Source organism: Vigna unguiculata, chromosome 9 (assembly GCF_037176805.1).
Source record: "Vigna unguiculata cultivar grain cowpea cultivar isolate G323 ecotype 2 chromosome 9, ASM3717680v1, whole genome shotgun sequence".
In the NCBI taxonomy this organism is placed as follows: Eukaryota; Viridiplantae; Streptophyta; class Magnoliopsida; order Fabales; family Fabaceae; genus Vigna; species Vigna unguiculata.
The window spans coordinates 38,585,793-38,611,693 of record NC_140800.1 but is presented as its reverse complement, the minus strand read 5'-3'; the positions used below and the strand labels follow the sequence as shown (position 1 = coordinate 38,611,693).

The 25,901-nt window shown below is 35.3% G+C and overlaps 4 protein-coding genes across 5 annotated transcripts; 2 read left to right on the top strand and 2 right to left on the bottom strand.

Moving 5' to 3' along the window:
- Nucleotides 1–132: 132 nt before the first annotated feature.
- Nucleotides 133–7,000, bottom strand: LOC114164300 (L-Aspartase-like family protein). 2 transcript variants are annotated; one of them, XM_085666977.1, is made up of 7 exons: nucleotides 6,883–7,000; nucleotides 2,718–3,028; nucleotides 2,270–2,650; nucleotides 1,727–1,875; nucleotides 1,321–1,612; nucleotides 1,010–1,174; nucleotides 133–664 (listed from the first exon to the last, which is right to left on the bottom strand). In XM_085666977.1, exons 2-7 carry the CDS (start codon nucleotides 3,009–3,011, stop codon nucleotides 416–418), a joined length of 1,530 nt encoding a protein of 509 aa, XP_085523103.1. In that variant the 5' UTR covers nucleotides 3,012–3,028; nucleotides 6,883–7,000; the 3' UTR covers nucleotides 133–415. The 2 variants fall into 2 exon arrangements, with proteins under 2 accessions (XP_085523103.1, XP_027904712.1); XM_028048911.2 differs by lacking the exon at nucleotides 6,883–7,000 and having other exon boundaries at nucleotides 2,718–3,101.
- On the top strand, nucleotides 3,468–8,090 carry LOC114162837 (protein NETWORKED 2A-like). Its single transcript, XM_028046815.2, has 3 exons — nucleotides 3,468–3,903; nucleotides 4,345–6,305; nucleotides 6,815–8,090. The coding sequence occupies exons 1-3, from the start codon at nucleotides 3,810–3,812 to the stop codon at nucleotides 7,835–7,837; spliced, it is 3,078 nt and encodes a 1,025-aa protein (XP_027902616.2). The 5' UTR covers nucleotides 3,468–3,809; the 3' UTR covers nucleotides 7,838–8,090.
- A 973-nt stretch (nucleotides 8,091–9,063) lies between these two features.
- On the top strand, nucleotides 9,064–9,767 carry LOC114196008 (FKBP-type peptidyl-prolyl cis-trans isomerase). The gene has a single exon (XM_028086485.2). It carries the CDS (start codon nucleotides 9,116–9,118, stop codon nucleotides 9,680–9,682), a length of 567 nt encoding a protein of 188 aa, XP_027942286.1. The 5' UTR covers nucleotides 9,064–9,115; the 3' UTR covers nucleotides 9,683–9,767.
- Nucleotides 9,768–15,234: 5,467 nt separating this feature from the next.
- On the bottom strand, nucleotides 15,235–24,459 carry LOC114164861 (uncharacterized). The gene is made up of 7 exons (XM_028049632.2): nucleotides 24,150–24,459; nucleotides 23,868–24,060; nucleotides 22,471–22,557; nucleotides 21,309–21,701; nucleotides 19,556–19,718; nucleotides 16,007–16,359; nucleotides 15,235–15,914 (listed from the first exon to the last, which is right to left on the bottom strand). Exons 1-7 carry the CDS (start codon nucleotides 24,209–24,211, stop codon nucleotides 15,414–15,416), a joined length of 1,752 nt encoding a protein of 583 aa, XP_027905433.1. The 5' UTR covers nucleotides 24,212–24,459; the 3' UTR covers nucleotides 15,235–15,413.
- Nucleotides 24,460–25,901: the final 1,442 nt, after the last annotated feature.

Below are 25,901 nucleotides of genomic sequence, written 5' to 3'. Positions count from 1 at the left end.
GAAGAAAAATAAAAGCAAATTATATGATTTGATAATAATAATAATTTTTATAATAATAATAATAATAATTGCTAACTTTCAAAAATTCATGTTTATTTTGATGATAATGTATTCACGTGAATACTTGACGTCTGATGGCTGAAGATGACTTGATTTCATTAAAAGCCATAAAATGTAAGATCATTAGAAGTGTCACGATTTTATTTTGAAACTACTACATATTCAGAAAACCTGACTAATTTGCATATAAAGCTTAATGCTCTTACATACACTTCAAATACTCAAAGCTATCATCTTGGTAGATTCCAAAATTACGCGTTGCAGGATCTTTGGCATGTGTAATTATTCCAAGTTTTTGGGATTGGCTTTCCATGACACACGTTGAGAATAAATATCACGACAATCAGAACAGTCTTCACTCCATTTCAAGTTTTTTCATCCAATACTCAATTTGGCTGGCAACACATGCTGACCCGGTGGAGCCGTAAGAGACAAATTTCTGGATCGCATTTTCTACTCCAAGAAAATCATACACATCCTCTTCAAAAACTGGATTTATACTTCTGAGCTCATCAAGACTTAAGTCCAACAGTTGGCAGTTCTTAAGTGTACATAAAGCAACAGATTTTCCAGCGATATCATGAGACGTTCTAAATGGCACACCCTGAAAATGTGAAAGAAAAAGAAAGAATGAGGCTTGCACGACTAATAGAGGATAAAAGATAAGTCGTAATTTAAAAATTAGAAGTTATTAGTAAAAGAGAAAGAATGATACAGTTGGAACATAAAAGCAAGCAGAGCCATGGCACAAACGCACGATGACTTGCGACAGAACCATCACACTTCTACTTAATTTTGACAATGACTAAACAAAAGAAGAAGAATTATTATAATCAAACCCAAACTTGGACAATGCAAATTGCTATTAATATCTTGCTTTTCAGTCAACAAATTTGTATAGCAGAAACATAGTTAACTCAGAGAAGGCAAACCAGTAAATGGGACTGACCTTATTAACAAGATAATCAGCTAGTGTGGTTGCATCAAGATGACCAGCAGGTAATGCCTTTTGTATTCTTTCGAGATTGAAGGAAATATTGAGAGCAAATTCTGCTGATACCTCAAGCATCCCCAAAATAGTTTTCACGCTGTCAAATACTGGTTCTTTGTCTTCCTACTTCCACAAAGGAACTTTTTTTAGTGAATCCCAGACAAAAAAAAAAAATGCAGAAATAAAACAAATGAACTAAAGAACAAACCATGAAAGAAAACATGCAATTCAAGAAAAGTTACACTTTTTATTTTTTACTTTTTAGCTACCTGCAAGTCACGGTTGTAAGCGTGAGGAAGACCTTTGCACAATGTGAGAAGAGTAACCAGGTCCCCTATGACTCTGGCAGATTTCCCACGAACAAGTTCCATGGGATCTGGATTCTTTTTCTGAGGCATAATACTACTTCCAGTTGAAACAGAGTCGCTTGGTGTGATAAATCCAAATTCCTCTGAAGCCCACAGCACCCACTCCTCACCAAGCCGAGAAAGATGCACAGCTGTGATGGCATTTGCAGAGAGAAACTCCAGTACAAAATCTCGGTCCGAAACTGCATCTATACTATTTAATATAACAATATAAAATCAGTTAGCATATCACATAAAGGGATGCATATAAAAACTTGACACCAATTACATAGATTGACTTCACATAAAATAAAATGAAGTGAAATACCTATTCCTCAAGGGAGCCGTAAATCCTAAAGCTTCTGAAGTCATGAATCGATCTATGGGAAGTCCTGTACCAGCCAAGGCACAAGCCCCTAAGGGGCAGAAATTCATCCTAGCTCTACAATCTACCAAGCGCCCAGCGTCACGCTCAATCTGCATAATAAATAATAGTTCTAAAACTATACCCAAAATCCAGATCGCCTCCTTAATTAAGTGAATGCATAAATCAGATAGAACATACATTTTCAAAACAATAACAACGTTAAACACATCATATACACAGTGCTGACATAAATAACAACACCATTGAGTGTTGAATCCCTCTCCTCTTCTATTATTAACATGAGATATCTTAAAGTTGGCAAGACACATACACTTGATTAACAACACTGTTTTCTAAAGAAACTCCACACTACTCAACATCAATTTGTCATCTAAAATCTATCAAGTCTTGAAAATCATTTCGGAAACAAGTACTACAATATTAGAAAATACAAGAAAACTTTTCGAAAGTAGTAAAGAAAGAAGGCCTAAACTACGATCAAACCTCCTCAACATAAGCCAAGAGAAGATGCTGCAGCAAAACGGGCTGCGCGCGCTGCAAGTGAGTGTAACCAGGAACAATGAGACCCTCGTTCCTCAAAGCCAGGGTCAGCAGCGACACCTGAAGCTGCTTCATACTCACGAGGATCCCGTCGATGGCGTCGCGGCACCAGAGGCGAAAGTCAGTCTGAACCTGATCGTTCCTACTCCGAGCGGTGTGGAGCTTCTTCGCAGGCTCACCGATCATGTCGGTGAGCGCAGCCTCGATGTTCATATGCACGTCCTCTCTATCAGCTCTCCAACTGAACTCTCCATTTTCAATGCGCCGCTCTATTTTCTCCAAACCTTCGAGAATGGAGTCTCTGTCGCTCTCGCTTATCAAACCCTAAACAAAGAATAGTGAGTGCTTCACTGAGCGTCGAATTGGAAGCGTAAAAGATTTCGTGACTGACCTGGTGAGCGAGCATTGACGCATGCGCTCTGCTTCCCTTTATGTCTTGCTTGTAGAGCTGTTTGTCGAAGGAGATCGACTCCGTGAACCTCTCCACGGCGTCGGTTACGCCCTCCTTGAACCTCCCGCCCCAGAGCTTGGCCTCCTTGGCCTGGGCCTGGGCTTGGGCTTGGGCCGGAGACGGTCCCGTTCTTGGCGTGGCGATTCTGCGTGGAGGAAATGCACAGTAGGAGGGAGTTGTGGAGAAGGAGAAGCGAGAGGAGGAAGAAGGTGCGAAACTTGAGTTCGACTGCATAAGCGGAGATGGAGAAGCTGTGAAAACCATGCCGAACTTCAGATTTCAGGGTTTCTGCAACTGCAGAAGTTTCTACTTTACTCGTAAAAGATTTATACATATAAATATATATATATATATATATATAATATATATATATATATAATATATATATATATATATATATATATACACACATGCATATTAATATTATTTTTCTAAGAACTATTTGTTTATAACTCACCAGCGTATCGTTGATCTAATTATTAGTATAGGAAAAAATGTAAGAGAAAAATACTTCATTAAATATTATTAGTTAGGTTTTTATCTTTTTTATAAAAACTATTTATTAAAAAACTAAAGGATGATTTATATTTCTGGAAAATAAATGATAATTTATAATTTCTTTTGGAATTATATAATATATATATATATATATATATATATATATATATATATATTTTTTTTTTTTTTTTAATTTAAAAAATATATCTCTTCTTAAAAGACTAATGAACCCATTTAAAAGTTCCATGAGAGGGGGAAACATTGTAACAAAGCCTTCCAAACATTTTGCTCTTGAAAGGATCTAATATATCAGACACCAACGATTACGGAGAAGTATCCTCGTTTTCATGTCTTGTTTCTCTCTTAGCTAAATTTCTTTAACCGCCAACATAATAAAATTGCAGTTATTCTAATTAGACATTCTGGGATTCCTTAATTTCTTAATCTTTATACTACCTATTGGTTTCATTTATCTTCATCATCAAGGTGTAATCTCAATGGATTAAATGTGTCTGATCGTTACACAAAATAAAAATGTTGCATAGAGCCGCAACAAGTGCATATTCATGGTGGTGGGCGAGCCACATCAGGACAAAACAATCAAAATGGCTGGAACAAAGTCTCCAAGGTATTATATAGCTTCATGCTTTTCTCTCTTAGTTTTCAATTATCTATCATCAATTCAATCAAAACATATAATATTTTTATTCAACAAAATAGTAGGTCTCTATTGATAATATTCACATTTTCATTTCTCTGGATTTCACAAACCCTTATTAATCATTTAGAAATGATGCAGATTTCCACATATAAACACTTGCCCCCTTTTTATATGTTCACCATTTTCTGATTAGAAAAATGAAGAAACAAGGTTTGTAATGTGAAATAAAGGACAACAACACTACAATGGCCTGATTCATATATACATTGATGACATGAAGAACAAGAAGCAGAAAAACACAGATGATAATCACATAACTCTCACAACTCCAACCCACATTTCTTATTGCATTACTCTGTAAAATAACAAACAAATAACTTTGTGAATATGCATACAAAAATTCAACAGATATGGAGAATGTGGTGGCCGAAACTCTCAACATCATTCATAATGAAGGAGAGTCATTTACCCAAAGGGCAGAAATGTACTATAGGAAAAGGCCACAGCTGATAGGTTATGTAGAAGAAGTCTATCGAGCTTATAGAGCATTGGCACAGAGATATGATCATATATCAAAGGAACTTCAAAGTGCCAACCGCACCATTGCCACTGTTTTCCCAGAACAAGTCCATTATGGAATAGATGAGGATGATAGTGAAGAAAGTTTCCCTGGACCAAAGTCATCATCATCATCATCATCATCTCAAGACCCCATCAATCAAATACCAAAAAAGGGCATTCCTAAACCTCCAGATATACCAAAGGATTTTAGAAAACAATGTCCAGTTAGGAAGATTGCTAACTCTGCAAAATCTCCTCCAATTAGTCCTACTTCAGGTCTGACTACGGCTGAAGCACTAACAGCAGTTGACAAGCTTCAGAAAGAAATTTTGGCATTGCAGACTGAGAAAGAATTTGTTAGGATCTCGTATGAGCATTCCTATGAAAAGTATTGGAAAATTGAAGACAAGATTACAGAAATGCAGAGAAGAGTTTGCAATTTTGAAGACGAGTTTGGCATTAATAATATCATAGAAGATAATGAAGCACGAGCTTTGATGGAAGCAACTGCTCTAAATTCATGCAAAGAAACCCTGCTTATGTTGCAAGAGGTAAAGGCACAATCATCTGAAGAGGCTAAAGAATCGTATGAAATTATTAAGGAAGCTCAAGGCAAGCTTAAAATCCTCAAAGATTGGTTCTTTTCTGAAGATAAAAGTGAACGAGACCCAAAAAGCACAGAGGAAGAAGATATGTTTAGCATGGAAAAAGAAATGCATGAGTGTGAAGTTGGTGAAAAGCTTGAGAAAGATTCAGGTAGTTCCCTCACTCTGGTAGAAATGGCTGACAAGATTGATGACCTTGTAAATAAGGTTGTTACACTAGAAACTGCAGTCTCTTCTCAGACTGGCTTAGTTAAGAGACTGGTATCAGAAGCAGAAGAACTTCAAAAAATTACACTCATGTTGGAAGAGGACGAGGAAAAGCTGATAGAAGATACAGAAGAAACCAGAAAGAAGCTGGAAGAAGTTGAAGAAAAGTTGAGGACAGCTAAAATTCTCAATCAAAGAGTCAAAATGCAAGAGAACAGCCTCCAAAGACTCTTTACTAGGGCTAGTTTTGAGCATGAACATCTTTCAGGAAAAATAAATAATGTGAAGCACGATGAGGAGGGAGAGAACTTGCTACTTCACAAAAACAGAAGTGCATCAGATGTAGAACTAAAAGAGGAGTCTGAAAAACCAGGTGATGATAACACAGAAACCAAGAAGGATCTTAAGACTAAAAAGAAGAAAAAGGATGATTATAGTGTGAATCTTGGTTATGTTAGAAATGAAGATAACAAGGACAATTTGAATAAAAGTATTGGTTTAATGATTGAAAAGGATCTTAAGACTAAAAAGAAGAAAAAGGATGATTATAGTGTGAATCTTGGTTATGTTAGAAATGAAGATAACAAGGACAATTTGAATAAAAGTATTGGTTTAATGATTGAAAAGGATCTTAAGACTAAAAAGAAGAAAAAGGATGATTATAGTGTGAATCTTGGTTATGTTAGAAATGAAGATAACAAGTACAATTTGAATAAAAGTATTGGTTTAATGATTGAAAACATTCCAGAGTTAACTCCGGTGAATAAGGATGATTTTTCTGAGTCAAAGAGTAATGTTGACACTGAATCACTTGATAAGGTAACTGGTGAGAAGGATCAAACTAACTGGAGTCAGATGTTTGCAAGTGGATTGGATGACAGAGAAAAGATTCTGTCAGAATTCAATTCAGTTGTAAAGAACTACGAGGATGTAAAGGGCAAACTCAATGATGCAGAGAAGAAAAATCAGGACAACATTTTGGAGTTAGCACTTCAGGTAAACATCAGTCTATATATACGTCTAAGATGTAAAAAATTAATGAATGGTTAAATAAATATTTGAGTTTATAATGAACTTCAATGTTAACAATTTAAAGCCAAATTGAAGGAGCAATACCTTTTTTAACAAATTTGATGTATAGATTTAGTTAATCCCCTCATATAGAATAACTTATATGTGCAATGTAAATTCAGAAACGAAAATCTGGTTACAAGTATGTTTAAAAAGTAAAAAAAATTATGTATAATGAGAAGTGCAACATTTAATAATACATTAAGGTTCTAAAAGCTTTACGTTTCATTTTTGAATTTGTTGCAGCAAGTGTCCTTCCAAAGAATAGTTGTTAGCATATCAGAATTTTCACATAATTTTCATGTGAGAATTTTAGTCATAAGCTAATTATAATTACTCTGAAATTTTAGTCACAAGCCTTGTTTTACGTTTAGAAGTTGTATATTAGGGTAAGCATTTCCTGCAATCCTTAGAATTAATATCTATTCTAGCAGATAAGAGAGTTGAAGGATACTGTTGAAACAAAGGAAAAACAGATCAACATTTTACAGCAGAAGCTGACCTGCTCTGAAACAAATCCTGAAGAAAGGCCTCGCATCACTCTCCCATATTATAACTACACATCACCACTTCTTGGAATTGCACCTCATGAAACAGAGAAACAGGACACTGAAAATCCAACTTCAAACACAGATGCAGGTGCAGGTGCAGTTAGTACTTCTGATGCAGATCACCACCAACAAGGTGTTGATAAAAGAACAAAGTTTGGCATACTAGTGAAGGTGACATCTAACCAGCATAAAAGGAGCCGTTCACTTTCAATCTTGGAGAAGAAATTTCGTTCAGCCATTAATATATTGCTAGAGGAGAACCTTGAGTTCTGGATGAGGTTCAGCACCTCAATGCACCAGACACACAAGTTCCAAGATTCCATAGAGGACTTAAAATGTGAGGTTAGAAGCATAAGGGACGACAACATGTCCAATGAGAACTCAAATATCATGCAATCTGAAATAAAAGCAATAATTAAACACCTGAGAGAGATAAGATCTGAGTTATTACTATGGCTGGAACACAGTGAAATTCTGCATGAAGAGTTACAACGTAGGCATCCATCACTGTGCACCTTACAAGATGAAATAGCAAGAGCAGCAACTCCAAATTCTGCGTCGAATATGGCAGAACTGAGTGGGTTTCAGGCTGCAAAGTTTCAAGGTGAGGTTCTCAACATGAAGCAGGAGAACAACAAGGTTCGTAATCAACTGCAAGCAGGTGTCGTTTTTGTGAAGGGATTGAAAGCTCAAGTTGATAAGATGCTAAAAAAACTGAGTATAGAAATAGGGGTTAACAATCAAGAACAAATTACAAAACAATCCACAAATCGTGCAAGAATACCCTTGAAGTCTTTTCTGTTTGGTGTCAAGTTAAGGAAGCAAAGACAACCAGTCATTGAAGGTGAGAGTCCAACAGAGCAGAGACAACACAGTGATCAAGGAATTGTTGATGACCATGACTAGAATCAAAGACAAAAATCATTAATCAAATACAGGTACAACCATATTACACAAAGCATCAGTTGCAACAAAGGAGAAAGAAACAAAAAACTAGGAATCCTTCTCATGCATGATACTGCATAAATATAAGAAAGCTGATGCAAATAGAGCATAAGTCAAAGTTCCGGATTAGGTGCATGCCCTTGTTAAGATTGTGCCTCAGTAGCTGTTTTATAAATTTAAATTCCTGTAGCTGGTTGTTAGGTGTTATTTAAGTTCGAATCAGTCTTAGCTAGAAGTTTGTTAAAGTTCTTTGAGTCTGTTTTATGTTTTGAATTGTGAATATGTGGTGCAGTATTTTTAGCTTAGTTTGTTATCTATGTTGTATTTAATACATGTTGATAAATGAAAAAATTGTCTTCTTCCAGAATAACAATTCTTACTTTCTAACGATTAAAATCCTTGTTGAAAATAAACATTCTTTGAGTTAATCAAGCTTAAAATTTTAACAATATTACATTAGAAGATAAGGAAAAATAACCAAAACTATAATTACACTACAATAAAATCTTGTTAAATAGAAAATTACAGTATCTTTCTCTAAAATCCAAAATCAATAACAATAAAAATAACACTCTCTAAATCCAAATAAAGTGAATATAGCATGCACTATATTTTCAAATAATAAGAGAATTCAACTAAAAAATCCAAATAATTAGAGAATCTTAAAAAGAAAGTCTTAATTTTTCTCACAAAATATTTTATTACAAGGGAAAAAATAGAGCTGATTTTAAGTTATCTCTAAAGCAGATTTAGAGGCAAGAAAGACAACCCACTATTAATATGGGACTTTTGAGTTTAATTCTTATACTGTCACATACCAACCAAAACACAGCCGAAAAAAGTTGCAGACTATGGATTATAAAAATATCACTACACACAAAATTGAATTCTATTTAATATAAAAATTATACTTGATTATGATGCATCTTAAGCTTTTTTATGATAGTAACTTCTAAATTAAATTGGTAGAATAACATAATTTTTCATCAAATAATAAGCTATTTAAAAAAAAAAATTGAAATGACCCCAAATAACTTCAGCGAACCAAAAGAATCTCCAAAAGTCTTCGAAAACAAATAGTACTTCAGAATCCAGTGTAAAAATAATTAAAATATACATTTCTGTTGATTTTTATGGTTGAGAAATGAAGTGAGAAAGCACCACATAAAATAAAATAAAATAAAAAAGAAAAAACAATGTTATCTGAAAGAAACACAGAAAGAAGGGAAAGAAGAAAAAATGGCGATGTTAGCATCACCATATGTAAAACTCTCACTTCCATTTCCACTTTCCTCTTCCAAACCCAACCCCCGGCGCCTCTTCATTCTCCGAGCCACCGAACCTGAAACCCCACCCTCTGGTTCGGAGTCCTCCGAGCCTGAACCTGATGCCGCCGCCGACGACTTCGACAGCCGTATCAGCCAGCTCCGCCTCCGGAACCGCAGCGGCATAGGCAAGAAAGCGGAGCTCCGAAAGAATCGAAAGTCGAAGAAAGGAAGCTCCGGATCCGGGTCGAGCGTGTTCCTGCCGCCCGTGGCGCTGAAGGAGCCGGTTTCTGACGGCGTGAAGGTGGAGCTAGGGTTCAGCCAGTACAGCGAGCGGTTGAACGGTCGCATTGCAATTCTTGGCTTGACAGCGCTGCTGCTGGTGGAGCTGGCGACGGGGAAGGGCGTTATCAACTACCACTCGCCGGCGATTATTCTGATTCAGATCTATTTTGTGGCTGCCGTTGGAGCTATCTTTGTTAAGTATGAGAAGGAGAAGATCAGTGTTTGGCCTCAAACTGATTCTTCCACTAACAAGTGATTTTTCGCCCAAGGCTTCTGTTTTTTGCTGATCAAATGTAATTATTTTGTTTGGTTCTTGAAATGAATGTTATCTTCGGCATAAATTGTGATTTTCTAGATTTGCATTTGTATTATATTATACTATATGATATATGTGTTAGCAGAGAGAGATGCAGAGAAGAGTATAATGCATACACTGATAGAGAGTAAGAGAAATTAGAATGTATTTCTCATATCACAGAAGGTGGAAGATACAGAGTATTTATACAGAAACAGAAACGGAAACGGAAACGGAAACGCAACAGAAGCTATTAACTGCCACACTTAATGCAGTTATTACAGTTATGATATTTTGAGTTACAATAACAACACACCCCTCTTAATCCAAAATATTAATCAATTTCAAACCCAGCAGCTCTCTCAACTTTTCAAATCTGTTTTGTCTTAGAGCTTTTGTAAACACATCAGCTACTTGATCCTCTGTAGGGCAGTACACCAGCTCCAATCTGCCTTGGCTTACTTGATCTCTTAAAAAGTGGAACTTTGTTTCTATGTGTTTACTTCTTCCATGACATACGGGATTTTTTGACAAACTGATGGCAGATTTGTTGTCCACCAGAAGCTGAATTGGTTCTCTGCACTCAAGTTTCAGCTCCTTAATAAGTGCTGTAAGCCATAGACATTGGCAGGCTGTTTCAGCAGAGGCAATATATTCTGCTTCACAAGAGGACAAGGCTACAACATTCTGTTTCTTGGAGCACCACGAGATAGGTGCATGCATGTACTTGAAGAAATACCCAAATGTACTCCTTCGATCCATTCTATCCCCACACCAGTCTGAATCAGTCCAGACCTCCATATTTCCTTCAACTTGACTTGTTCTTCTTGGAAAGAAAAGTCCAAGTTCTGTTGTTCCCTTTAAGTATCTGAGTATATGTTTTGCTGCAGCTAAGTGTGATGTCCTTGGGCTGTTCATGAAGCGACTAACCAAACCAACCCCATAGCTGATATCTGGTCTGCTATTACAAACATATCTTAGAGACCCTACAACTTGTTTATAGAGGGTAGCATCAACCAGCCTTTCATCTGTTGCTTCACACAGTTTCAGATTGGCAATCACAGGTATAGGAACTGGATTGCAATCTGCCATGTGGAATTTACTTAAAACTCCACTGATATACCTCCTCTGATGCAGCAAAATTCCTTTGGAAGTGTGTTTGAACTCCAGACCAAGAAAGTAATTCAATCTCCCAAGATCAGTCATTTCAAATTCTGAATTCATCTTCTGTTTGAATAGCTCAATTTCAGCTTGTGAATCTCCTGTCACCAGTAAATCATCAACATATAGGCAAATCAGCAGCAAATTATTGGGTGAGAAGACTTTCACATATACTCCATATTCAACTGTACATTTATTGAATCCAATCTGCAGCAGAAATGCATCAATGCATTTGTTCCAGGCACGTGGGGCCTGCTTTAAGCCATATAAAGCTTTGTGCAGTCTGAACACTTTATGTTCTTCTCCCTTTCTTTCGAATCCTGGTGGCTGCCTCACATAAACCTCCTCCTCTAGAGGTCCATTTAAGAAAGCTGATTTGACATCAAGCTGACTTATTTCCCAACCTTTCCAGCTTGCAACAACTATAACAAGCCTTACTGTTTCAAGCCTTGCAACTGGTGCAAAGACATCCGTGAAATCAATTCCTGGTTTCTGCAGAAAACCTTTTGCCACCAGTCGGGCCTTATGTTTTGCTATGTTTCCATCTGGTTTAAACTTGGTTTTGAACACCCATTTAACATCAATGGGATGTTTATGGAGAGGCAAGTCTACTAATTCCCAAGTCTTGTTCTTCTCTATGGACTTTAATTCTTCAAGCATGGCCTCCTTCCATTCTCTTATGTCAACAGCTTGCTCCCACATTAATGGTTCTGAATCAGCCAGAAATGCCAGATGCACAAGTTCTCCATCATCTCTAATTTCACAATCAGCCATAACTTCATGATCTGTTAGTCTAGTGGAAGGAAATTTCACCCTCTGTGACCTTCTGTTGGTGTTATCTCCACTGTTTGTGCTGGTTGTGGCAGCAGCTTTGTCTTCAAGCAGACACGGGATGTAGCTTTTCTCAGCAGTTACTGCCACGGGCTCCCAATTCCACTTTGCAGCTTCATCAACAATGACATCTCTACTTATCACAATTTGCTTCTTTTCTGGATTATACAATTTGTAGGCACCAGTTGAGTGGTATCCAACCAGTATAAGGTCCTCACTTCTATCTTCAAGCTTCTTACGTTTTTCTGCTGGTATGTGCATATGGCAAACTGATCCAAAAATTCTGAGGTGGTGAACAACAGGTTTTTCTCCTGTCCAAGCTTCTTCAGGGGTACAATCTGTCAAGGCTCTTGTAGGACACCTGTTTAGTACATAGGCAGCTGTAGAGATTGCCTCTCCCCAGAAATAGTGTGGTAGCCCCTTTCCTTTTATCATACATCTACACATGTCAAGTAGCATCCTGTTTCTCCTCTCAGCAACCCCATTATGTTGGGGGGTGTAAGGTGCTATCACTTCATGATGTATCCCCTTTGATTCACAAAATTCCAATACTTCTTTTGAATTAAACTCACCTCCTCCATCAGTTCGGAACACTTTTAATTTCAAACCAGATTGTCTTTCTACTGATGCACAGAACTTCACAAAATTTCCAAACACCTCTTTCTTTTCTTTCAACAAATAGAGCCATATTTTCCTGGTCCATTCATCCACAAAGATAAGAAAATACCTATTGCCCCCAAGTGAGAGTGTATCAAAAGGACCACACACATCCGAGTACACAATGTCAAGTGGCTGTTTTGATCTCTTTGGTGCACACTTCTTAAACTCCTTTCGAGTTTGTTTGCCAACGATGCAACCTTCACAAGTTTTATCAGGAACATGAATCAGTGGCAGTCCACTTACTAACTTCTTGCTGCTTAATTGACCCAAACTCTTGAAGTTTAGGTGCCCGAATCTGTAGTGCCAAAGCCATCCTTCCTCTTCAACATTCATTGATGCTAGACACTGGATAGCTGTTGCATTGAGGTTGATCTTAAAAGTTCTGTTTCGTGACAGTGGAGTTCTAAGAATCAACCTTTGTTGTCCATCATACACCTCTATGTGATTTTTCTGCATTGACATAGTATAACCCTTCTCCAGTAATTGTCCCAAACTTAACAGATTATTCTTCATGTTGGGAACATACAACACATCACTCATGTAAGCAATTTTACCATCCTTTCGAGTGATCATAACTTTGCCAACTCCTTCTGCTGTTATTGTGCTGTTGTCCGCGAATCTGACACTGCTTCTTACGCTTGGGTCAAGATCTATCAGCCACTCTCTCCTCCCTGTCATGTGGTTGGAACATCCTGTGTCCAAATACCAACAGGACTCGTCTTCTCCACTGTTTGTTGTGACCATTAACAACACATGATCAGATTCACTATCACTCTCGTCTTGGGCAAGATGTGCTTCATCACCTTTCTTGTTCTTCTTGCTTGAACTGTTGTGCCAACATTCATAGGAATAATGGCCAAACTTATCACACGTATAGCACTGTACCTTCCTTTTGTCATATGGTTTCTTGCCTCTACCTCTGCCATGTCTTCCTCCTCCTCTGGTACCATCATTTTGGCTAGTTCCAGATTCATCCACTGACTGCTCAGAATATTCTCCAAATCTGCCTCCACTCCTGCCACCCCGTGATCTCGCTCTTCCTCTTCTACCACCACGTCCTCGAAAACGTTGATTATCAACCCTAGTACTGAAGGCTTGATCAGTACTTTTCTCACTGTTCTTTCTTTCAATCAGCCGCTGCTCATGAGCTTCCAAAGAATTTTGCAATTCTTCAAGACTCATTGTCGTAAGATCCTTGCACTCTTCAATGGCGACAACGATGTGATCATACTGGGGTGTAAGTGTTCGAAGGATTTTAGCCACAACCTTACTGTTCTTCACAGGTTCATCACAGGCTCTCATGGAATTGACCAAAACTTGCAACCTTCCAAGATAGTCTGCAACTGATTCTTGATCTTTCATGCACAGTAATTCATACTGTCGCTGCAGGGACTGTAGTTTAACTGCCTTAATTTTTCCAGCATTACCATATGTGTCTTGTAAGATGTTCCATATCTCCTTGGATGTTGTGGCTTTTGAGATTTTCTGGAAAACAGTGGCAGATACACACTGGTGCAGTAACATCCGAGCTTTGCAATCCAGCCTTCGACTCTCCTTGTATGCATTTTTTGTTTCATCTGTAGCATTCTTGGCTGGTTCTTGCAGTCCTTTCTTTACGATATCATCCACCTCCTGGAAACCAAGAATGGCTTCCATCTTGACACACCAATCACCATAACTTGTGCCATCGAACACAGGTAAGTTGCCAGAAATCACGCCTCCAGCAGCCATGAAGCTAATACACGCAGCAAGCTTCTATCACACTAAGCCACACCCTCAGATCCTCCGGGGTCGGAAGGGCTCTTGATACCACTGTTAGCAGAGAGAGATGCAGAGAAGAGTATAATGCATACACTGATAGAGAGTAAGAGAAATTAGAATGTATTTCTCATATCACAGAAGGTGGAAGATACAGAGTATTTATACAGAAACAGAAACGGAAACGGAAACGGAAACGCAACAGAAGCTATTAACTGCCACACTTAATGCAGTTATTACAGTTATGATATTTTGAGTTACAATAACAACAATATGATTATATGATACTCATTCTTATTTGAGATAAATTGAAATTCAAGGTCCTTCTTTTGTTTTAGATTAAGCATAAAAATTTCATCTCCCTATATTCTAGATCCTTTTGTTTTTAGCTTAAGCATCTTCTGTGGTAGCTCTTATCTCCATTATACAGAAAATGCATGTTGCATAAGTATGAAAATGATTTCAATAAACAGAATACGAGAGAGTGTTCATGTGCATAATCCTAAACTATTCAAGCAAATCTGAAAAAACTTGAAAAGCAAACGATCTATATACTCACAATAATTTACAAGTACCAAACGATATCCAGAATAATATGTGTGAATATAAACCCACATTAAATCTAGGTTAACTTTTTTTAAAATGACTAGATCTCTTGGTGAGTTCTCTAAAAAAATAACTATATCTTTCTAAAGTTTCGTTTATATACCTCACACTTCATTAAGAAGTACATGTAAGAAAAATTAACATTTATTTGAATAAGGGGTTAGGATAGTGTAAGAGTTGCTTCATAATTATTTTAAAAATTAAGATAGGAAAGTTTGAAAACACCCCACAATAAAAAAAAAAAAAAAAAAACTACTTATGGATGTTTTAGGAAAAATACAGCTATTAAATATATATGCATCCAATTTTTACAATTCTTGAACGAAAAACTTTCTATTTCCAATGTAATAGCGCCAGTCTTATTTTGCAAAGCTTTAAAAATTCTGAAAAATTATATACTTTAATGAGAAGGATACATGTACCATCAATCTCTTATTTGAAATTTAAAAAATTAAATCTAAAGCAAGTGATTACAAAAATATATCTTCTAGAAATCATTTAGTAAATCATGAAAATTTGCAGGTCGTCAAAATATATTTACTACTAAGCAAATTTTTCTTCAAAAACATTACATTATACTGATGTGCTACAAATTCCTACAAGAACTTCAATTTCATCAAAACTTTAGAATTCAATCGAAAAAAAAAAAAACTACTCATTTTCACAAACTAATCACTCAACGTTCTCCATCAGTTTTTACCACCTTGGCACTTTGGCTGCCTTCATCTTGTACGGGCAAATTTACATTTTTGTCATTCATGTTTTGATTGTTTGAACTTTCATTAATTGAAGTTTTCTTCTTGTCTTGATTAGAATTTAAGCTTCCCTTGTCAAGGTTGCTATTCTCAGTAGCATTCTTAACACTTCCTTGGTCTTCGCACACCACTGCATTTGCTTTAGTAGCACTTGGTTGTTTTTCATCTGCGACTGGATTTGCTTTATCTTTCAAAGTTTCCTCTCCATTACTAATAGGCACGATCTTCGCTTGACCTATATCTAATCTTCCCTTCTCTAAGTCGTTATTGACCTGGCTTCCAATAGTAACTTTAGGAGGTTCATTTTCTTGTGTCTGATCTTTCGGTCTGGAACTGGGATCGGAAGCTCTAAACTCTTTCGTGGAATTAGCATCTTGCTCCGATGGAACTTTACCAGCAGCTAAAGGTGTAACCGGTTTGTTCTGTTGAGAGAATATAAATAAAGTGAGTGAATTTTCAATTTGTCAAACTATTGCATAATGCAAGAGATTTGCAATTTATAGTGTAAATGAACCTTTGGGTCAGAAGGCAAATTGGTTGAAACGGATGTTCTTGTCAAAGAGCTCACTGCAGGCTTAGTGTCTATGTTGTGTTTTACTGGAGCAATTTTTAACTGTGATACAGTATTTGTTGAAGGTGAATCAATTCTTGTCCCAGGAGCAGCTGTGGTAGATTTTAGCACAGGATTTGAAATTATGTTACCCTTGGAGACTAGTTTTTCATCTACTAATTTAGGTTTTACATGAGAATCAGATCCCAACAAAGAAGCTTGCTGAGATGGCTGTTGAGGTGGTACGAAACTACTGGCAACCTTCTCCACAGTATTTCTAATCTGCACTTGATTTTTAACTGATGTGGATGTCTTAGCTGCAACCATATATAAAACGAGGTTATTCAAATGCCTTGCGTAAGATTGAAAAATAACATTACTAGAACAATAAACTATAAGTAACATTACTAGAAGATTGATCAGTCTTACATGTAATGTTCAAGTAATAAACTTAATAAAACAGGGAGAACTACTAATGTGAGAATGGAAAGAATTATCAAAATAAATTAGAGATTGAAATGAATAGTTTAGACCATACAAATCGTATTTGTGACTATGTAACTTTCGTTTAAACGTTGGGGTTACAATTTTTCACTGAAAGAGTTTTCTAGAATATTCTTAATATATTCCTTGAACATTCAAAATAAAATACAGTGCTTGACAATAGGGAAATTTTAAAAGCTTAAGGACAAAATATGTTATTAAAGAAGTAAATTTTAGAAGACACTAAAATTTCAATGTTACGTTATTTTTCAGTCATTGTTAGTCAATATTTCCTTCATCAACATCAACAGTCTTTTTTAGTTAAGTCAAACGCTAATCTTTCCTTGTTTTTCCATTTCATCTATTGTTTCTTGTTTCTTTTCTTGAATCGAAACTATAATGAGTCATTCCATGATTATTCTTGAGTTTCTTGGATTGAACATGTTAGATCTTCCACATCCCATAGACGACCGTATCAACTACTAAATAAAACATCCTCCTCCTTTGGAGAAACCAAGACTAGAAGTTCCAGCCCCAAACATTTTCTCCTCCCCATCGTTCAACCCATTGGATTGGTTTCCTTCTCAATCCTCACTTCCATTTTATTACCTGAATCTGAGTTTTCTTTTCAATCTGCAACCCAAAAGGTGGTCATCACAGTGGCAACCTGCATATTTTCCTCTGTTTTCCTTTTATGTTGCTTCTCCATCTGGCTATTGGCTCATCAGTTTCTTCCTCCATATTCTTTGTAAATGTTTCTCTTATTCCCAGTAATCTCTTACTCCGCAGATTCACAACACTTCTCACAGGATTGACAGGAAATTTTGTTCTTGCCATTATCAAAAAGGTGGTTGTTCTCAGTTTCTTTTGTTTCCTCAATGTTTTTTTCTGCACGGCCTGATTCTGATTCTTGATGTCTAGATTTGTTTCTGTTTCTGGTTCATTAAGGGATGTTTTCCCCAGCATGATGTTCCTTGCTTTCCTCCGTATCAACCATAGGTGTTCTCCCAATCCTCTTAGCAACCCCAAAACAACCCATCAGACTCATTTCTGCCACGATGATTCTTGATCCCAAGAACTTCATTTTTGCTTCTATTTTCAGATTTCTGGTCCAGAATTCCAATTAGTTGTTTTTGCCGGATTTCTACTTTCTCCTAATTCTTGTAACTTTCTTATATTTTTTTCTTGCTAGTTCTCTCCAAACCTTTATCTTGTTATGCTTTCTTCCACCCAAGATTCGTTATCTTTGCTCCCAGTTCTTATGACCAAAATCATACTTCAGTTAGTATATTTTGACCAGCAGTTTCACAAATGTCCACCAGGCTGCCCTCAGATGGTTCCATCTCCATGTTAGCCACCAGCTCAGAACATGAGCTCTGGAAGAGCTTTCACTGGCTTTGATAGTTTCTCTTCTTCATATGCACTATTGGCTTCAAAATCATTGCTCAAACCACCAATAAGCCTATTTTCCATCAAATGTTGGAATCATCTTCAAAAACCAGTACCCACAGCTCCAAGATAAAAATACTAGCTGATAGAAATTCGATACTACTTAGAAAGAAAAGAATAAGGGAGTTCTCCTGCATATAATGCCTAACTAGCAGAACTTTGAGGGTCTATGCGTTCTATTGACCAGACGCCTCAGTTCTCTCGCATATCACAAGACAATCTCTGTTTCAACCTTCCCTCTTATCTATAGACAATTTGCCTTAATTCCTCTCTATCTCAGCCCAACAAACTAACATATATCAACAACTTCCTAACTCTCTAAATCTCTCACTAATACTATAAACTAAAATGTATTAAAAGACCAAATAAACATTATTATTTGATAGTATTGAGAGATGGCAGAAGGAAGATAGTATTGATGGTATAGAGAGATTATATTTATAAACACGGGAAGCTTGCGAAGACCATTAAATGAAATTATAGAAGGCAAGATACATATATCCCTTGAATTGGTGAATTTGTACCCCAACTAAGTCATACTCAAGCTATTTGGCTATCCCACTCCAGCCATGAAATGCAAGAAGTCCACCAACAAAATGGTGATTGATAGCAATGCACTAATTCAACGTCACTCTGAATCTGTGCTTTTATATTAGAAAATTGCTTCGTTGTATTAAATAGTGCTAGATAATCTAAAAATAGTCATACTTTTAGGGGGGAGGTGACACAGGCAATACATTAATTAAGTTCGTGGTCTTTTAGGTTAAAACAAACATTTCAAATCACATTTGCATCTTGCCATTCATCTGAAAGATCATGAACATTTCAAACCACACTGGCAAATAATATTCATAATCACAGTACACAACATGAAACAGGGGACTATAACCAGTCCCATGGAAAGTGCGTAATTAACTAGTGTTTCTCTGATTAGGCACTAAACGTGTCTACAGTTATCAATGAGAATCATCCTAAAATAAATTTAAGAATCACCTAAAATTGATTTGAGAGTTGTAGAACTTTGAGAGTCAGTTCAGGATTTACAATTTGTTTGGAACCAATGATTTAGAAGAGGAAGAACTGGGTTGGGAACATAAGACACTTCCCAAGAAAATATTATCGCATTTGGAACAGTGAACAGAGACAAAGAAAAAGAAGAAAAATGTTGTGCAGATAGCAAAGAAATCGAGCTCTATTTTACAGAGAGAAAGGTGAGAAGAGGGGAGAGTTTGATGTAATGACCAAAATATCATAATGTTGATTTTATGTTTAGCGTAAAGGCAAAAATGTTATTTGAGATGAGTATATTTTCTTTATTCTTTCCTTTCTATCTAACCAAATAAGGGGAGATGGAGCAGTTTATTTGTTTCTTCTTATTCTCTTAACCCAAACAACCTAAAATACCAACACAGTTTTTCTCTTCTCTCTTATTTCTTTCCTCCCTACTTCTCACATCCAAACAAATGGATGGAGAAAATAGGAGGTAAAATGGAGCAAAATCAATGGACAAATATAGAAAATCCGAATTTAACTAATATGAAGATACATAAAAATAAACAGAAAAAGGTCCAGTACAATTACCAGGATCTGACAATCCAGGAGCAGTTAACTTTTTGAATGGCATATCAAGGGCTAAAGATAAAGAGTGTCGGGTTGCCAGTTGTTCAGCAGCAGTATATTGTGTGCTGGTTGATATGGTTCCAGAATTGACAGTGCCATCTTTCTTTCGTAAAATGCTCCACCTCTGCAAACAATTGTAGTTAACCCATGAGAATTAAATAAAACAAAAAGTAAATAACAAAGGGTAAAATGGTACGGTGCTTAAATCACATGAATATTCAAAAAGATACAAAGTAAAATGGTCCTTTTCTGCAAGTGTTAGGATAACCTATGCCAATATGTAGAATATAAAGTAAATAACAGTAAAGGTGAACAGGACTGGATCAGTTATCAAATGACATTAATATTCATAAAAATAATCAGTACACAAAAGGATACACAGATTCATCCATTACAACTAAAAATATTACAAATGAGAAGTTCTTGATAGAGTTGGACGTGAAAAAATTCATTAATGGGATTTGAACCTAGAAAAACAAGGTGATAAGCAGACATGTTACATGGATAGAGGATAACAAATAAAAATAGACTCAGTGCCATAAGTCTTGTATTACAATCAAACATAGCTGACAACTTTCGTTTTTCCTTTACCATTTTAGAAGGGATGACACACCAAAAAAAGGCCAGTTTTCAACAGGCCCAACTTCAACAGCTGCATAATCAAGCTAAAGTATCCTCTCCCAATAATAAATTTAATGGGTATAAATCTGCTATGGTAGATAAGGGTATCAGATTTCAACTAACTAAAGACCATTCTTTGCATCCACAGATCAAGCATATCAATGGAATAACAAATATTATGGCCTCCTATCAATAGGTAACTCATCGCTACTTAATTTGTTAATTTTACAATTCAGAATTAAGGTCTAAATCCTACAAAATCAACTTGTAAGATAAGAATTGTCAAGACTAGCAATGATGTGGGATCTCAACACATTGTCGCATACCTGATTAAACATCTAGAGTGTGGAAATATGCAAGTGCTCCAATAACAACATCCCTTATGCCTGGCAATTGACATCTATTGTGTGTACAAATATGAGTGACCCATTAATGGAATTAAGACAGACTTTGATAACAAATCAGAACCTAAGCTTAGGACATAACTCAATCCCAAAAACTAACTAATAATGTGAGGACTGCCTAAGCCTAAAAGGGACAGCATTGTTCATATATGATATATCTCCATTCAATGTGGAATCTCAACAAATCCCTCAAACGCAAAACTGCAGCATAGATAAATGTGGGCGGTTCAACAACAAATCTAAGATGGGTTTTAATAAAATTAAAATTTGGGATTAAAACTAGCTTGCAATACAAGAGTTACTCAAGCCTTATAAGGACAATATTGGTTATATTTTTTGTCGATGTGGGATCTCAACTAGTTAATGTAAAACAAAATATTTTTAATAAATATTCACATTTTAACAAATTGAGTGTTTTGAAATAGTCCAGAATAGAGGATGAACTTTTGATGAACTCATCACAGAACAAGCACAAGCACGAGATTAAACCCCCTAAAATCCCAAGAATCAAACAATAATTTTAAGCTGTTAATTTTGGATTTTACGAAAAAATAACACCGGTTTTCAAATGTAATGACATATCATTCATACAATGAATCTTAGTGTCTGTCTTTTACGAACTACCAATGAAATAGTCACATAATTACTAAGAGAACTGGTATTATAAATTTTTTTGATTTGAAAACCACCTGTGCTAACTGTGTAGGACTTCTCTTAATAGGAAAGTTGTCTCCTTTTGCCATGGTTGCCCAATTCCCTTCGCCCCATCTCTGAACAGCAGCTCGTAGTTGTATGTCCTCTTCCTCTGACCATGTTTTCCGTTTTCTTTTGGACGCCAAATTACCACCAACTAACCCCTTAGATTCGATACCATCTGTTGGTGGTACAGGGTGCGTTGGCAATGTTTGTCTCTGAACAGTGACTGGAAAAACAATGTTTGTCCCTTGCATCAAATTAGAGGGTTGTGAACTTTCAATAAGAGTTCTAGATGAATGGCAAACTGGAACATTTATAGTCAATGGAGCCTCGATTGTTGAGCTACTAGGGGCAGAGTCACTGAGTGTGCGAGAAGCAATCATTACCTGATGAATAAAAATTCCCAAAAACAGGCGGTTCAAAATTGAATATCAAGAAAAAACACAATTTAAAGTTTAAACAATGGACCGTAAAGAGAACTCAATTATTCTTCACTACATGGTACAGTCTACATAGATGAATCAACATCATTGAATACTACAAAATACCAAATTTTCAATAAAATTTAAAGGCTTTTTATTGTTTCCCTCTAATAAATTTTTAGGTCTTCCCCTATCAATTTTTAATCAAAAAAACTTTAACTAGTTCTAGTTTTCTCAATGCAGACTCCACTGGTCTTCTCACATGACCTAACCACCTTTGGGGAGTTTTCCTATCATCTTCTTTACAGGTGCTACATCAACTTCCTCTCATATACATTCCATTCCTAATCCTGTGTTTTTTTTTTTTGTATATTCATTCTCACTTTACTACATCTATTTGTTGCTCTTACTGGCACTTTACTGCCTACCATTCACAACCACACAGCATTATAGTTCTTATAGTGAGTCGTCTAGTGAAGGCAAGCTAACTTGCAATCATGTATTTACTGATAAAATTATTTTTGTTACTATAAGTAGAAATCTCCCCTACAATCAGAATGAAATTAGTAAAATTTACACTTGTGATTCCAGCCATATCCTTATCCAGCAGCATAAGGCACAAGACCCGTTTTGTTGATAGTTGTTGATGAATCTAACAAACAATAATTATACAACTACCCAATGCATAAGATATTGAGATAAAATGTGTAATAACTAGGGCAAGCACATGTACCTTCACACATGCAGCCGCCTCTGATGCAGATTCCACACTAACAGGAGGTAATGCTTCTAGCTCACACTCCAAGTCACTGTCATCATCCTGGAAATGAGGCTCCAAATAAATATGAACATATCTAACACTAATCCAAAACCCTAAGCAGAAAAATCCAGTAAAATATGGTAATACAGCATGTTGTGAAAAACTAATCTGGGATAGAAATTTGAATAGTAAAGGATACTCCACTAATATAATCATTAGTGGAGTGACTATTTAGTCATTGTCAGTCATCTGAGTTTGTCAATCTGACCCATAAAGGAACTCATGGTAATATTTATGAATTAAAATTAAGCCAGTACCTTCTACCCGGATTTTCATGTACTCTAATAATATTGGCTATTTGTATTTGGACACACGTCTATAAGGCCGAAGATAGGAGACGCTGTAAAACATGATTGCACTCAGGACTTCTAAATCATAAACACAATGATCTTGCACTTGTATATTATAAAGTAACCAAACTTCATTCTTCCTTATTTAGCACCAACTAGAATCATCATATTGCAAAAGTAACCACAAAACAGTCACAAGGAACTTCGATGCTGACACATGACCGAAAACCCTTTTGAAAATGAATGACCAGCAAATTCACCATGAATGCACAAAATTGTACTGAGATGGACATACATAGCATCTGTGTACTTGTTTGTAAAAATAGCTTCATTAAGGACTTATTGAATAGAGCTACATTTGGATATACAGAGAAGACAAACTGAAATAAGTTTTTCACAAGTTAATTAACTCATGTATAAGTTTAATATGTTACAGGAAGAAGATTAATTCAATTTACATTCTTATTTTGGTGGTTCTTTTTAAGAGTTCCTAAATATGAAGATTAATTCAATTTACATTTTTATTTTGGTGGTTCTTTTTAAGAGTTCCTAAATATTGATCGTGTACGCACTTACGTTTAAGTGAGTTGTTTCTATACTTGAAAGAGGGAGAACAACCAAACTGTTCTCATACAAACTATAGCTATTTTCAAGAGTTATCATGGACATTTTATAAGTTCTACCAAACTATCCATTCTACAAAAGTCAATGTTCTTTCCATTACTAAAAAGTATCTCCCTGTCAAACACACACTAATCTAGCTTAGGGTTTGACAGACACCAAATAGGTGGACATCCCAACCAGGTTGAGTCAAACTCAAGCACTTTGATTAAGCAACATAGTCTCTCCCATCTCCCCAACTCGCCATCCATATCAACCGAAGTTGGGTCTATGTTGTAAGATAAGTTCCAAAAAGTTGTAAACAAGTTCTTTCAAACCTACCCTAAACTAATGTGCAAAAGATATTTCACCTAATAACATATTAGCATATCAAAGAAATTTCAAGAGTATTATACTGACCAGAGGTTCAGCCCCAACTTCAAAATTTTCCGACAAAGAATGCCGATAGGCCAAATGCCGCCACAGCATTTGATATTCCCTAACATTAGAAATCCCAGTTGCGCTTTTCTTCACCAACTCGCTCCAATCAATCTTTGGCTTAGCGTAATGCGCAACTTCTTGAAGTAGAGTGAACACTGTAGTTGGGTCGTACCTGCACAAAATCCCAAATCGTTTGAAGTATTTGAAGTCGCAACACAGAATTACAAACAAAATTATAAACTTAAATAAATAAATAAATACCTTTGCATCAGCGCCACAGCATCTTTTTCTGTAAAAGACACTTTGGTCTTCTTCTCCGACATTGCCGTGTCTTAGTAGAAGCAGAAAAAAAGAGTGAAAAAGAAAAACAATCCCTAGCAACAGATAGATGAAACAGAAGGGAACTGCAGAGATGTTGATGGAAGAAGAAGAAGAAGAAGAAGAAGTGTGCAGGAGAAAAATGGAGATTGAGAAACTGTGTCTACTGATTGAATACTTATAGAGATGATTCCCTTCTTGACTGGAATCATGGGGACCGATAATAAGAAATTAAGAGGTGGAAAAGAAGACAGAACAAGAATACAAAATCATTGGTGTTACTTTATTTATGGAACTATATTAGCAAAAGTTGAGTGAAAAAAAAATGCTTCAATTAGTACATATTAGCAATATTCTTTGACGAAAAATAATTATTTCCCAACTTGTCTGAGTACTTTATTGACATGGTATAGAAAAACAAAATTAATCTTATTCATTAATAATAGGTATATGAAAGTATGTATGTTATGGAAAACAGATGTGAATTAATAAAAATATATGATTACATTAAAAATGTTATTTGTTACTCTTTAAAAGGGTTCTAAGTTGTTGATAAGTATTTATTAAGACTCATTTTGATCTTTAATATTTTAAATAATAATTTTGGTTATTTACAGTTTAGATGAAATGAAAATGAAAACAGTCCTTTCAAATTTGTTACTATCTTCAATTTTTGAACTGTTTTAATACTTACTCAATAATCTATATAATGGTATATGAAAATTAAGAAAGCACATCCTTGAGAGAAGATTTATACATAAAAATGTGTGCATTATATTCCTCGTGTGAGTTTTATGGCTCTCTTGGTTTGAAAATAAGTTTATATGCAAACAAATCTAATAAAACAAGTTTCATATTTTGAATTGATCAAATAGATTTTGAAAATATTAAAGCCATGATCAATTTTAAAAACTAAAAGAGATTTTAAAAATATCATTGAAATCTTAATACAGAATATCGAAATGTTATATAAATATGTATAAATCGTTATGATTAGAAAATAAATGTAATTTTTGAAATGTCAACATACTATTAAATATTTTTTTATTTTATATACATAACTCTATTATCAAATCTAGAGTTTCAATTTTTCACAATATACTATATTGGCATTACTTGATATTGTCCACAAATGAAAACGTTCTTTCTTTAGTTGACGTGTTTTAAGACGTTTATTTTAACTCATATCGGACATATTCTGTCTTTATTATAAATGAAATCCCACATTTAAAATCATAAAAAATAGTAAAGTCATGATAATTAATATTTTAAAGTGTTTACCTCTCAATATTTGTCATCAACATAATCCAAAAATTTGTATTTATAATTTGTTTTCACACATGAAACTAGTTCCTAATGATAAATTAGTTATTTTAGTGTATATATATATAAATAAATAAAAAGATTATTATATTTGTTATACACATTTTTTAAGTTTATCGTTTAATAAATAATTATTACCAATTTTACCATTTAAGTACTATTTTTAAAATTTAACTTTTTTTAATTCAATCATTCTTTTTTAAATTTAACTATTTAACACATTTTAAGTATTATTTTAACTAAAATAGCTATTTATAATAAAATATCATTACAAAATAAACAAAAACTATATTCCATAAAAATATAAAAAAAATTATATTTACTTATTTTAGGTAATATAAGCCATTCATAAAGGTAAATGCATGACCTAGT

Bases quoted from the DNA above. Each gene is read 5' to 3' on its own strand.
- LOC114196008 (XM_028086485.2), top strand. From the start codon at position 9,116: ATGGCGATGTTAGCATCACCATATGTAAAACTCTCACTTCCATTTCCA.
- LOC114164861 (XM_028049632.2), bottom strand. From the start codon at position 24,211: ATGTCGGAGAAGAAGACCAAAGTGTCTTTTACAGAAAAAGATGCTGTG. The intron at 24,061-24,149 runs GTATTTATTTAT...GATTTTGTGCAG, and splicing joins GCTGTGGCGCTGATGCAAAG to GTACGACCCAACTACAGTGT. The intron at 15,915-16,006 runs GTTCATTTACAC...TTCTCTCAACAG, and splicing joins ATTTGCCTTCTGACCCAAAG to AACAAACCGGTTACACCTTT.
- LOC114162837 (XM_028046815.2), top strand. From the start codon at position 3,810: ATGTTGCATAGAGCCGCAACAAGTGCATATTCATGGTGGTGGGCGAGC. The intron at 3,904-4,344 runs GTATTATATAGC...AAAATTCAACAG, and splicing joins GCTGGAACAAAGTCTCCAAG to ATATGGAGAATGTGGTGGCC. The intron at 6,306-6,814 runs GTAAACATCAGT...CTATTCTAGCAG, and splicing joins TTTTGGAGTTAGCACTTCAG to ATAAGAGAGTTGAAGGATAC.
- LOC114164300 (XM_028048911.2), bottom strand. From the start codon at position 3,041: ATGGTTTTCACAGCTTCTCCATCTCCGCTTATGCAGTCGAACTCAAGT. The intron at 2,651-2,717 runs GTCAGTCACGAA...TTCTTTGTTTAG, and splicing joins CGTCAATGCTCGCTCACCAG to GGTTTGATAAGCGAGAGCGA. The intron at 1,175-1,320 runs GTAGCTAAAAAG...TTGTGGAAGTAG, and splicing joins CTTACAACCGTGACTTGCAG to GAAGACAAAGAACCAGTATT.